General features: G+C 42.3%; 1 protein-coding gene across 1 annotated transcript in view; it reads right to left on the reverse strand.

Moving 5' to 3' along the window:
• Nucleotides 1–13,755, reverse strand: part of LOC139478327 (tyrosine-protein kinase transmembrane receptor Ror2-like) — a 105,554-nt gene that overhangs the window by 26,138 nt on the left and 65,661 nt on the right. The window contains exon 5 of the mRNA XM_071260751.1: nucleotides 6,705–6,720. Within this exon, the coding sequence (XP_071116852.1) occupies nucleotides 6,705–6,720 (16 nt within the window). The remainder of the gene's footprint in view (nucleotides 1–6,704; nucleotides 6,721–13,755) is intronic.

Here is a 13,755-nt window from a genome sequence, read left to right on the forward strand (position 1 = left end):
TTTTCATATGGTTGAATAAAGATATAACTTAATTCAACTTCAGTGTAGGAACGACCAGATTGTTTAATACGTGTATCTAAATACGTTTTGCAGGGCTATGCTAAAAATGTTCCCAATCGGACACTTTGAGACATCTCCTGAGACCTACAGTAGGTACCCGTGTAGGGTCGGGTAATAGGGGGGTAGGTACCCGTGTAGGGTCGGGTAACAGGGGGGTGGGTACCCGGGTAGTAAATTTGGATTCGTCCCAGCCCTAATGGAAACATTAATTATTATGAAAATTTACTTGACTTTAATAACTCAAAAGGCATGATACTGCATAACAACTTGATTGCAAATTATTAGAAATTAGATATAGATATTTCATATTTCATTACAATTTTCAAATGTGTGAATACATAGATCAGTATTAATAAAGATTCATGTCACGTTGTATCTAAGAATATGCAGGCGAATTTCACATTATCTTTCATACACACTCGTATGAAGATGAGAGACATGGACTGACTCTCTCTAAGTAATTATTCAGACGTGTAGAGGCATATATTATAGAGACATGATGTGGGGCGTGTGGTCATTACGGGAATGAGCCTAAGTGATAGCTGTGTCATAATATGTGTCAGGCAGTCTCTGCATATACATATTCATTACAGTGTTAATTCCCGATCATGATGGACGGACATTAACCGAGTTAGTTAACTGTATCAGTTGTACCATATTTATTGCATCAAGGTCAGATTTTTTTATCTTATGGCAGCCTGTGAATAATAGAATATGGGCCGGACAATCCAGTGATTGATATCATGAACATCATTCCACACACTTGGGATACAATGACAATCAACCAAGTCACCGAGTCTGACCATTTTGTCGCCTTGTACGAACAATCATAGGTTGATGGGACCTACATTCTTAAACCTATACCTAACAGGTTGCATTTGTTCTAAAATATGGAATATATATATCTTTGATAAACATTCATCATTGAACTTTTTTTGCATTATGCGTGGCTACTATGTCAAATATGGTATTACCCAGTACATATTTCCCATGCCGAACCCACTGTAAGGGTCACTTGTCTAAACACAGCGATGGTGAAAATTATGTGTGTGAACACTGCACATAACACATTCCATTGATGGCTAATATTGTAGCTGTCAATCCTTACACGTGGGTTTAAATCTACACGAACCCAGACAGCCCTAAGTTACCTATTTGGTGTGAACTGTCTGAACCACTGTTAATCACATATTTAAATTTGTTTAGGTCCAAATGATTATCCATGACTAACCCAGCATTAATTTCATTACATTTTGTCAATGTTAATTCATCTTGTCTTCATACAAAGAGGGGGCGGTGAGGTAGCCTCATGGTTGAAGCGCTCGCTCATCACGCCAAAGGCCCAGGTTTGATTCATGTCAAGCTCATGTATGGTGTCCCCCGCCATGAAGTGGTGGAATATTGCTAAAAGCTGTGTAAAACCATACTCACTCAATTCCTACAAAGATACCCAGTATGAGACGTGGAAATAATCCATCACACATGGGTCAAACATGTATAAATCATATGAGTGATTGAGTGAACGAATGTTTTTATGCCAGTCAGTACAATCAAAGCACAATCACAGTGACCTGTAAATAATCCTGTTTGACCCAGACAAACCAGTGGTTGATAGCATGAGCATACGTCCAAATCATTGGGATGTGACACATAGTCACCCAAATCATTCACTGTGACCACCAGATCCTCACTTCAGCTGACTCTAACGATGGAATTCTAGGGACATTTTCGACCCCATAAAAAATATATATATTTACACATTTTCTGAAGCACACCTTTTTTAACATCCATAGTGACATATCTAGTGTACATTCAATGCACTTGGTTTTTTTTAACCACATTTAGTGTACATTCAATGCACTTTTTTTTTTAATCACAATCACCAGACCATTACTTGGATTTACAGCTACCAAACATTCTAGCAATGTATCACACTGTACAAACCACAGCCTAAACATAACCATCAGTCTAACACAACAGTCTTGAAACAACTTCACAATATACCATCACACAAGTATCCATCTCACCTAGTGCATCGAGAAAGACTTGCTACGTTCTAAACTCCTTGACTGCAACCTTACCACATCAGCTGACGAAGAGCTCAGACAGTTACTAGTATTAGTAAACAATCCATTATGTTTTCATTGAGAAATCTCACAGCGACTCAACGCTTATGTAAAAGTATTTACGCGAAGAACTTACACACAATGGCACCGCTCCAATATAAGCAGACTGCCTGTTCTACACTCTGGCAGGGGAACTGCCTATGTTGGACACCTAATAGTGTTGTGACTACTGATGTTGTTTTACAAGCAGGAGCAGTTAAAGGTTCGGCATCATGCAGAGAGTATTTAACTGATCTGTGGCTTTGAGTGTCGGCTGTCTCGCAATGTTTGGCTACTGATGTTAGTTTACATACTTATCAATTAAAGGTGGACTGTCCTACAGTGGACAAGGTGATTCCATCAGTGTAAGATGTGGGAGTGTTTTGAATGACTTGGTTCTTTAACTGGACCTTATATATGGTATAGCCATGATGCTTGATTTTTTCCCAACTACCAGTAGCTTTTACCCTTTTTTTACCTTGTAACAGGAACAAGAAAAACTTAAAATAAATAAAACAAGTGAATTAACGGTTCTCTGGTTGGTTGGTTTGTTGTTTAATGCCCCACTCAGCAATATTCCAGCTATATGGCGGCAGACTGTTAACAATTGAGTCTGGACCAGACAATCCAGTGATTGACATCATGAGCATCGATCCACGCATTTGGGATCAATGACATACATCAACCAAGCCAGCCATACAGCCCGTACACCTGGATGTAAAACACGTTAACGGAGGGTGGGTTATAATATTCTCATATCTAAATAACAATTTCAAAGGGTCAACACACCTTGTAAGGAAATAAGCTTATGGAATTACTGTGGATTGGAAAATGGAATAATGAATAAAGCTGCTTCTGCAACTATGATCTCTTTCAGAAGTCACGTATAGGATGGGACTCCAAATTACACCAGAGACAAGCCTCATATGACAAATACTGTAGTGTAATAGCTGACATTATCTTCATTAAGGAGGGGGCAAGCATAAACCAACTATCAGTCTTATTATACAAGACAATATCACATAAGCTGATTCACTTCCTTAATTCTTAATGCCTGACGTTTTTTATCGCTTAAAAAAATGTTTAAATTTGAATTTGCACTAAGCTGCGATTGACGAACAGGTGATGAAATATTTTTATGCTTGGGGAAAATAAACATCTATTGAAGGCCTTCTTTGATGGTGTATCATTCTTTCCCCGTAACAACACATTTCAATAAACTTGTTCCATAATATCAAATTTTCTGCAGTCTTCATGTCTGAATACTTCAAAGACTGTCAAACGAAAATATTTTAATAGGTAAACCAGATGATTGAGGACTCCAACTTATTGATGCATCTGTTAGCATCTGTCCACAACTAGCCTTGTCCCAGGGCCCATCCCAGGTCCCAGAAGCAGCAGCCTGGGCTGTAGAAGAAACCCATGAGAAAACATTGCATTGAACACAAAATTTTCATCACTGGCTGAAAATTGTTGGTGAAATGAGCGCCATCTGGGACCGGCTGACAAAGTGGCTACTTTGTGGAATGACTCAGAGCCACTTCCGGCTAATTGAGACATGGGTTTAAATTGATGAACGATTTGAAAGAGGTTTTGGAATTTAATGAATAGAATTTGTATTCCCCTCTGACAGATACTAACAAAAACATCCCCCAGCGATGGAATATAACATAATGTCGAATTAGATTAAATACTAAATGCATCAAATATTTTTAAATTTGGAATATAAGATAATCAGTTTACTGATTTGGGATGACATCTATCTTACACTATGAACGGGGCGGTCGGGTAGCCTAGTGGTTAAAGCGTTCGCTCATCACGCCGAAGATCCGGGTTCGATTCCCGACATGGGTACAATGTGTGAAGCCCATTTCTGGTGTTCCCTCGGCGTGATATTGCTGGAATATTGCTAAAAGTGGCGTAAAACCATATTCACTCACTCACTCACTAAACTATGAAACAAATGGTTATAGAACACTTTTTCTAACACAATATGTAAAACTGGTTCTGAAGTATCCTTCAAAGTACAAAGATGTGGATATGAAAATGATATTGATGCTACTGTGTTAAAATGTATTTCTGTTATAACAAACATTTATGCAGTTGTCAAAATAATCACCCTTCTACTTCTTCATCATTGACTTTTTATAAAAACAAATCTCAGCACGGGACCTTATTTTCTTAAAAATAAATGTAATTTCTCCCGACAAAAATAAGGGGTTGTTTTGCTCCATATCACTTCTCATCTGCCAGAGCTAATTACATGCCATTTCAAGCGCCTACATAGGATGCTAACTTCAGATCTAGGTGATTAGCTGCATGTCACCATAACCTTGTAATAGCATGTACATTTCATATCTGACAGATAATTACCAACCAACATAACCTTGCACATTTCACTTCCTTGACATCCAAAGCTGAGAGTGGAGAGAGTGTGAGTTTCAACAGGTTATGCTGACAAACTGATCCCCATTCTCTCAGGCAACAACTGAAGCAGATGCAATGATGTAGCGTGGTACATTGCTTGGTCATTCTACTTCAACATTAAAGGTGAGGTGAGGTGAAATGGGGTTTACCATTGCGTCCAAGATTATTGCACTTATATAGCAACGTGCATGCATGTGTGTGTGTTTGTGTGGCTGCTTGTACTAGTCTGGACTGATTTATAGTGCTAGCTTACTGAAATACCATGCCACAGTTTAACATGAATACCCCACTCAGACACAGTATACTGACTCTGAGCTGACCAGTCCTTGTTTTAGCCGAGCGCCAGACAGGGTAACAACAAGTACCATCTTTTAACGTCTTTTGTTATGACACAGCCAGGGATCGAACCCCGGACCTTCTGCTCTCCGGGCGGACGCTCTACCACTAGACCACGGAGGCGGTCTCAACATTAAAGACACACAGAGTGGAAGCTGGCCAGATCAAAACCAGCTCGGCTGCTGTTTACTAACACCAAGAACTGAAGAGTCAGGCTCTAGGATACATCAGACTTCAAGCTTATACCATAAAGCACTCTGATGGTGTCGCTGATGCGGGATGAATGTATGTTGGCGTTGGGGGCAAATTTGTCAGAATGTACCAGAAATGGGGAAGGTGTCTTTGACTACAGTCCGATAGCTTTCATGGTGTAATGTGGGAGATATCCCTGCTTTGTTCTTGAGTGCTTGGCTTGATGGCATTTTCTGACATAAGGGGCGATCGCTTGGTTATGACTTTCTATTTCAGTGGGTGTGTTGTCGGTTCCATCAGGAATCCAAGTTGGGCTTTCAGGTTATCAGTACACACGCAACTGACTTTCATTAACAAGCTTTTTTCTTATCAATGGCACAAATTCAAATGATATATGTTTCACTGAATTAATGTTAAATTAATGTCATAAACACCATGCACCATATCAGAATTTTCTAAAACACATGTTCTAATTAATTATATGACAAATGTTGAAATAAATTACAAAAGCTATCAAGACAGATGAGGGGCACACATATTTTAAGTATGAAATGTCATAAACATTATTAAACAGCCTCTCCTAAAATAAAGTGTGACACCATTACAAACAGAATGATCCTGCATGCAATAAACTTTAGGAGGCAATAAGCCCATCCTCGTCAATCAAGCACCTGCTAAAAGTGGTCATGTGCCATGCTGCATGGGAATTTACAGCCATAATCTGTCCGTTCTGATGTCCATCTTTGCATAAACACTGGACTTGAAAAGAAATCGGAGTGTCCACAAATATTGATATTGACAGTCCAATAAAGATAACGTAAGAACTAATTGATAAAAGTCGTAAACATCAAGAAGATTAACAACAGGGGCTGGTCTGAAGGCTTTCATCAAAGTTAATTATGCAACACATTTGCTGATATCTCAGATAACATGTCTTGAATGTACCGGTATTTAACTATGGTCAACTAGTTTTCTACCAACTGTGAAGAGAGTTTGTACATAGGTTAACATCGTGCTCAAATATCACTCATCAAGGTCGGAAATAACACAAATGTGTGTATATCATGATACTTATTATGCACATTTGTCTTGAAAGCATTAACTGTGATAAATTAGATTGCTATCAAGCTGTGAAAAAGTTTGTGTCACTAATCAGGGCTGGAAAAGACACACAGGTGCCCCAACCATGGATACTTATACAGATTTTCATACATGTAAAACTAAATGTTGACACTTCCTCAAATTGATATTTGTGACATTACATGTAAAAGACAAAATTGTAAAGATGTTTTAGAAACAGGAGGTTCTAACACAGAAAGTATATTTGGATGATAGTTATTTTATGTCTTAACTCTGAATCCTCTCAAATGGATTAAAGTTGGCAATAACATCTATGATGTTGAAAACGGATAAAACCATTTGTCATCAATTATGAAACTTAACTGTGATTACAGAAACATTGTTACTTTTGTTGATTTACATCTTAAGCATAACAATATTTAACACACTCCTTACCTTGACAAAATAGTAACATTCATTAGCAAACCATTAAACTGAAACAATCAAATAAACAAAAAAGCTTACCTTCCTTGCTCTGGTACTGTTGACATGAAAAAGAAGAAAACAAATGTTTTTGTCAAATCCATCATGACATAAAAATGGTAGAATCCAAGTTCTTCAACAGTTCACATCAACATAAACACATCATTCAAAAAGATTCACATCCAAAACAGTCTTTGCTAAATAGCAATGGCCACTATCAGTTCCATCATCAAAGGACAAGTCTTGTAGAAAATGCTTGGCAAAGTTCCTGGTAAAAACGCCTGGCAAAGATCCTGGTTTGCACATGCAATGAGAACGTTTACCAAGCTGGATCACCTGCCCGAACTGATGTCACGCAAGCCCTATCATGAGGTTAACTGGCTAGAATTATCCCCCCTGACTTGCTGTAACATCACTTCTCCCTCTGACACCAATCTGATCCTGATATCATTGACTGATACTGGAATCTAATTCAACTTGAAGAGATCAGTTCCACAGATATCCTGGTGTGTTTGAAAAAGGCGGGAAAGGCAGACAGAGACATCAATAAATTATCTCCTCCGCACAAACATTTCATTACATCTGTGGAAACTCCGTTTTTTTGTCCCATAAACCCGGCAAAGGTAACGCGCTTCAGTTTGTAGGTATGTTCCGAGTAAAAGGTTCCAAAAATATTATCCAGTTTTAACCGTTTCTCACATCACTGCTGTCAAAACGGCTTTCCTTCTGCGTAAGATCCTTGACAATATTGTTCTGTAACTTCATCTAAGCTTCAGATCTTTGCTAGAGTGGGTTCCAGATTCTAAGTGTCACTTTGAAGATTCTTCACAAAAATCAAATCTGAGGGAGTTCAATTTTTTGAGGGATGAGTTCATATTTCCAACTGAGGGCACAGATTCTTTCAAGGGTGTCAGCAGAGTCCAATGTTTTCCCAACTGTTGCTCACAGTCAAGTCCTAACAGCCAGGATTGCGCGCAGTAAAAAGCAGGAGTGGTGGTATGGAGAGATAGTCGACTTGTGGCTCGGCAGGCTGCAGGGCTGGTGGAGTGTGCCGGCAGAGAGAGGTTGGCTGGCACAGGTCTGTGGGAGGGAGGGGCGGTCACGGCACACGCGACAGCATGGCGGAGCACAGCTGGGACAGGGGGAGGGGGAGGTAATGGCTGTAGTGGGGGATGGTGGAGGGATGGGGACAGTGTTGATGAACATGTTTGGGTGAGTTTCTGGGTGTGGGTGGGGATGGAACAGGCATGGAAATGGAGCATGATGGGGGGTGAGGATTCTGGTGGTGTATTCTGGGGATGTGATGGGTTGTGCCAGTATAGGGGAGATGGTGAACGGGGTGGAAGTGGGTATGGAAGATGGGGGTGGTGGTATTAAGTAAATGAGTCCTGGGGTTGGGACAGTGTAGGGGTGGGGGTAGAACTGTCATGATAGAGGATGAGGGTATTCTGGTTGTCTGTACTGTGGGGTACTGGGAGTGTGCTGGGGCTGTGACATGTAGGGTGGGTGGGGGGATGGAAGTGGGTATGGAAGATGAGGGTGGTGGTATTAAGTAAATGACTGCTGGGGTTGGGACAGTGTAGGGGTGGGGGTAGAACTGTCATGATAGAGGATGAGGGTATTCTGGTTGTCTGTACTGTGGGGTACTGGGAGTGTGACATGTAGGGTTGGGATGGAATTACAGTGCAGTGTTTAGTGTTGTGGTTATGAGTAACTTCGGCTTGAAAAATAGTTCGGTTACAAAAAACCCACAAGCACTTGTACGATGCTGACAAACCTATATACAATCAGGTCAAACCAGATTTCTGGCATACCTAGGGAATGCAAAACTGCACAACAAACGGCAGCCTCAGACAACAATGTGGTTTTCTAGTGGAAAAGGAATGAGGTGCTGGGGTTGAGGGGTGGATGCACCATTTACATTTGAGGGGTGAGGTGTGTGGTGTGTGGTGTGTGGTGTGTGGTGGGCAACAGTCGGGGTACAGACAGTCACATTTAATGTGTGTAACAATGTCCAATGTCTGATGAGGAGGGTGAGGAGCTGAGAGTGAGTGAGTGAATGGGGTGCAGGATACTGATGGGGTGTGAGTGTTGGATGTTGGTGTAGGCATGGGATGTTGGTGTAGGCGTTGGATGTTAGTGTAGGCGTGGGATGTTGGTGTAGGCATGGGATGTTGGTGTAGGCGTGGGATGTTGGTGTAGGCATGGGATGTTGGTGTAGGCGTGGGATGCTGGTGTAGGCGTGGGATGTTGGTGTAGGCATGGGATGTTGGTGTAGGCGTTGGATGTTGGTGTAGGCATGGGTATGATTTGTGGGACATGGGTGTGGGGATGGGTTTGAGGAGGGTCTAGATGTTTTTGTTTTTTGTTTGTTGTTCAACGCCGCATTGAGCAATATCCAGCTATATGACGGAAGTCTGTAAACAATCGAGTCGCATGCCGCACTCAGCAATATGACGGCTTTCTGTAAATATCCGAGTCAGGACCAGAGAATCCAATGATTGACATCATGAGCATTGATCTACGTAATTGGGATACAAAGCCATGCATCAACCAAGTCAGAGAGCCTGACCACCTGATCCTGTTAGTCACCTCTTACGACCAGCACAGCCACATTTTACGGTAAGCATGGGTTGCTGAAGACCTATTCTAACCTGGATCTTCATGGGTTGTCTGCATGTGTAACAGGTAGGTATTGATAGATAATACAGTGAGTGAGTAAGTATGGTTTTACGACGCTTTTAGCAACATTCCAGCAATATCAAGGCAGGGGTCACCAGAAATGGTCTTCACACATTGTACCCATGTTGGGAATCAAACCCGGGTCGATGGTACAGAGGAGTTTGAGTGTTACAAAAGCAGTTAAAGGATGCCATGATGGGATGGGATTAGCATGAATTATTCCAACCCTATTCCCTATCCAGCTGCATTTACCATACTGCACTGTCACCACTTCTACCCATCAGCCCCCAGCCCGCTTTCATCCACGGACTGAACAAAAACAGCGGACCAGTGAGGGACGGCCAGTAATGGCAGGTTGAATGTCCCCTGCATAAACACCCTGGTCAGCAGGGAAAGTTTAGTCTGGACACTCCTGTTTATTATTATGGTTGTAAACATGACAAAGTCCGAATAGTGAAACCTGAGTGTGTTTCCACAAGCCACGTGTGCTTGACAGTCAAAGCCAGGAACAATGGGAAGACCTGCCTATCCAAATAATCAATTAGAAACAGGCGAACAGATACATATTACACTGAAATTGCAGGTGTGTAACTGTGCCGAGATGATGCAAACATCATTATATTGCGGAGTCTGTTATATTGGTGTGTAAATATCCATGCTATCACGGAAGCGAATTCCTCCTGGCCTTCAAGACAGGTGCATAAACAATTCCATCTTACCATTATTCAGCTGTGCCACGAAAAGGAACTAAAACACGACAACTAATGAACAGCAAGAAGTGGAGCAACGTTAACTTAACAGCATCATTATTGTCAGATTCCTTGGGTCCTCAGAGACGCTGAACATGATAATTTCAAGCTGATTTTTCAAGACTTTGGAATGCACTAGCACATGTGTTTTCATTATATGGACTAATGTTTAGTCTCTGAAAAAACATAATGTTGATAAAAATAAGCAACTACACATAAATTGAAAAGGATCCCCACAAACATGTGATTGATGTCATGAGCAACGTCCCATGTCTTCGGGTACAATGACACACAGTCAACCAAGTTGCCTAGCCTGGAACTCCTGACTCCTGAAGTCATCTTGTACGACAAGCATAGATTGCTGGGATCCAGCTATTCTCGCTACCATAATGCCAAACTCATCAGACAGACAGCACCTTAATGTCAGTCCCTGAACCATATTATTTCCCTTATTGTAATGCTATAACCCTAAATAAGCAAGTCTAGATTTTCCACAGATTCTCCCATCTCACTTAGGCTCATTTTCAGTTTAAATGTAGTTGCTTGTTTCTATTAAAATTATTTATTTTCAGAGACTAAGTGTTGGTCCTAAGAATCAACATCATGTGTAACCCGAACCCTTCTTTGTCCAAAGTTTACAAATCAACACAAATAAAGTTCCACCTGCGCTAAACAAGCCATCACAAGCAATATCTCCATCTACAGATAAAACAAATAACCAGAGCCACAACTGTTCCAGGAACAAAACATGTCTGCAGACAGGCAGTTACACTAATTGGTCAGTTAATGGGGCTGGTCATAAACAGGAATAATTACAGCCCTGAGGAGGTGGTCAGTCTGGCAGGAACAGCCACGGGCAAGGATAGATGACCAGTGGCCACTCTTTGTCCAACATACCCCCTACCTGCCTTTATGGATGAGTTAAATGTTTGGTTGTGAGGGAACAGTCAGCATTAATGTCACAACAGTTCAACTGTTAGATTGGCCAGCATCATGGCCAGAAGTCCTGGGCTAGTCCTGGTCAGGCAATTGATAGGGTCATGTTCTGACAGTATGCATATGTATAATGCAGACATCTGGACATGTTGTTTCTTGGCTTGGAAAACAGTATATTAACAAGTGCAAAAGTGAGCGTGGCTCACTAATACCCCCGACCCGCCTAGTGTGTCAGTAGTTACAAATTAAATAGCTAGGATAGGGTTAGCCTTAGGGTTTGAAAAATTAATAAAAAAATAGAAAATTAATAAAAAAATAATTTTCTTTTGACTGCACCCCTCTATATGACACAGATTATATGTACTAAGTTTGAGATGAATCCACTGAATAGTTTAAGAGAAATCGCGCGGACAAAGTGTTCGGATGGACATTAGGGTTTGAAAAATTCATAAAAAAATGGAAAATTAAAAAAACCATTTTTTTTCTTTTGACTGCACCACTCCATATGACACAGATTATATGTACTAAGTTTGAGATAAATCCACTGAATAGTTTAAGAGAAATCACGAGGACAAAGTTCATGGACAGACGGACGGAAGGACGGACGGACGGACGGACAGAATCTTGGTATAACTATATACCCCCGACATTTTGTCGGGGGTATAATTATTCAATGCCCTTTGCTGGCAGTGTTTGGAACATTATTGGATAGTCAAATTATGTTATGATTTTTAATTTTTTTTTTTGAGTTGTAATTTCCAACATGATTGTCTGAATATGTTACTGTATCATATTTCAGTGTATCATCATCATCATCACCATCACCAATATGGCTATCATTAACATCATCACCATAATAAATATCACCACTATTATTCCTACTGTTATACAAAGCCGATAAATAAGAATAAATTCATCATCATCATCAATATGGCTATCATTAACATCATCACCATAACAAATATCACCACTATTATTCTTTCTTTTATACAAAGCCGATAAATAAGAATAAACTTCAGACTTGGGTTACATTATGCCCTGAACTGCCCTGATTCTCGTATCATTTGGCCCTGTCCCAGGTCACCTTCTCAGATGAAGAATATTTGACTTTGATTGATCCATAAAAAAAATCCTGTGTTTACGACCTCACATTGTACTACCAAAGTGAAACAGGGAGCAATTCCTTCAATGGCATCCTCTGTCCGCCCTGGCCTGAACTCACCCCCCTCTGGTGTGTGTTGTGAATGGAACTGGGAGGAGTAAGTCTTGGAGAAAACTCCACCACAAACACAGAGTGCAGTTTCCACAACTTGTCCCGTATCACCAGACTCTGCTGGTGCCTCCGTGTTTGTGTAGAGATAAAAACACATCTACACCCATTCAACTTCCACTGCCTTCCCAGCATTTGTACGTTTGTAGTTCAGGTTTGTGCCAGGTCCAGCTTTTACTGTCGCCAGTCCTGTCAGATGGTACATGATACTGAGTCGGCCTTTAGACTTACACTACAAGATTCTTCCACTTTCTTTCCTGTTATTGTGATAGTTGTTGAAAGTAACTTCTGAATGCATTTGTTTGTGAGGAGGTCTGTGATACAAGATAAGGGGGCTTGTGTGTGATCATAGAACCACATTTTGCTGGATTGTGGCATTTATTTCGATGGTTGGATATTTGAGATATTGGGTTCTGGGTGTGGGTGTGGGTTCTGGGTGCGGGTGTGGGTTCTGGATGTGGGTGTGGGTTCTGGATGCAGGTGTGGGTTCTGGATGTGGGTGTGGTTTCTGGGAGTGGGTGTGGGTTCTGGGTGCGGGTGTGGGCTCTGGATGCAGGTGTGGGCTCTTTGAGCTGGTGTGCGTTCTGGGTGGGGGAATGGGTTCTGGGTGTGGGTGTGGGTTCTGGGAGTTGGTGTGGGTTCTGGGTGTAGGTGTGGGCTCTGGGAGTGGGTGTTGGTTCTGGGTGTTGGTGTTGTTTCTGGGCGCAGGTGTGGGTTCTGTTGTGGGATCTGGATGCGGGTGTGGGATCTGGGTGCGGGTGTGGGATCTGTGTGTGGGTGTGGGATCTGTGTGGTGGGTGTGGGTTCTGGGTGTGAGTGTAGGTTCTGGGTGTGGGTGTAGGTTCTTGATGCGGGTGTGGGATCTGGAAGAGGGTGTGGATTCTGTTGTGGGATCTGGATGCGGGTGTGGGATCTGGGTGCTGGTGTGGGATCTGTGTGTGGGTGTAGGTTCTGGGTGTGGGTGTAGGTTCTGGATGCGGGTGTGGGATCTGGATGCAGGTGTGGGTTCTGGGTGTGGGTGTGGGATCTGGATGCGGGTGTGGGTTCTGGCTGTGGGTGAGGGATCTGGATGTGGATGTGGGTTCTGGGTGCGGGTGCGGGTGTGGGTGTGGGTTCTTGCTGCGGTTGTGGGTTCTGGGTGGGGGAATGGCTCTGAGTGTGGGTTCTGGGTGCAGGTGTAGGTTCTGGGAGTGGGTGTTGGTTCTGGGTGCAGGTGTGGGTTCTGGGTGTGGGTGTGGGATCTGGATGCGGGTGTGGGATCTGGGTGTGGGTGTGGGTTCTGGGTGTGGGTGTGGGTTCTGGATGTGGGCGTGGGATCTGGATGCGGGTGTGGGATCTGGGTGTGGGTGTGGGTGTGGGTGTGGGTGTGGGTTCTGGATGAGGGTGTGGGATCTGGATGCGGGTGTGGGATCTGGATGCGGGTGTGGGTTCTGGGTGTGGGTGTGGGGTCTGGGTG

The sequence above is a fragment of the Haliotis cracherodii genome, unplaced genomic scaffold (genome assembly GCF_022045235.1).
Source record: "Haliotis cracherodii isolate W230 unplaced genomic scaffold, xgHalCrac1.p SCAF_4, whole genome shotgun sequence".
In the NCBI taxonomy this organism is placed as follows: domain Eukaryota; kingdom Metazoa; phylum Mollusca; class Gastropoda; order Lepetellida; family Haliotidae; genus Haliotis; species Haliotis cracherodii.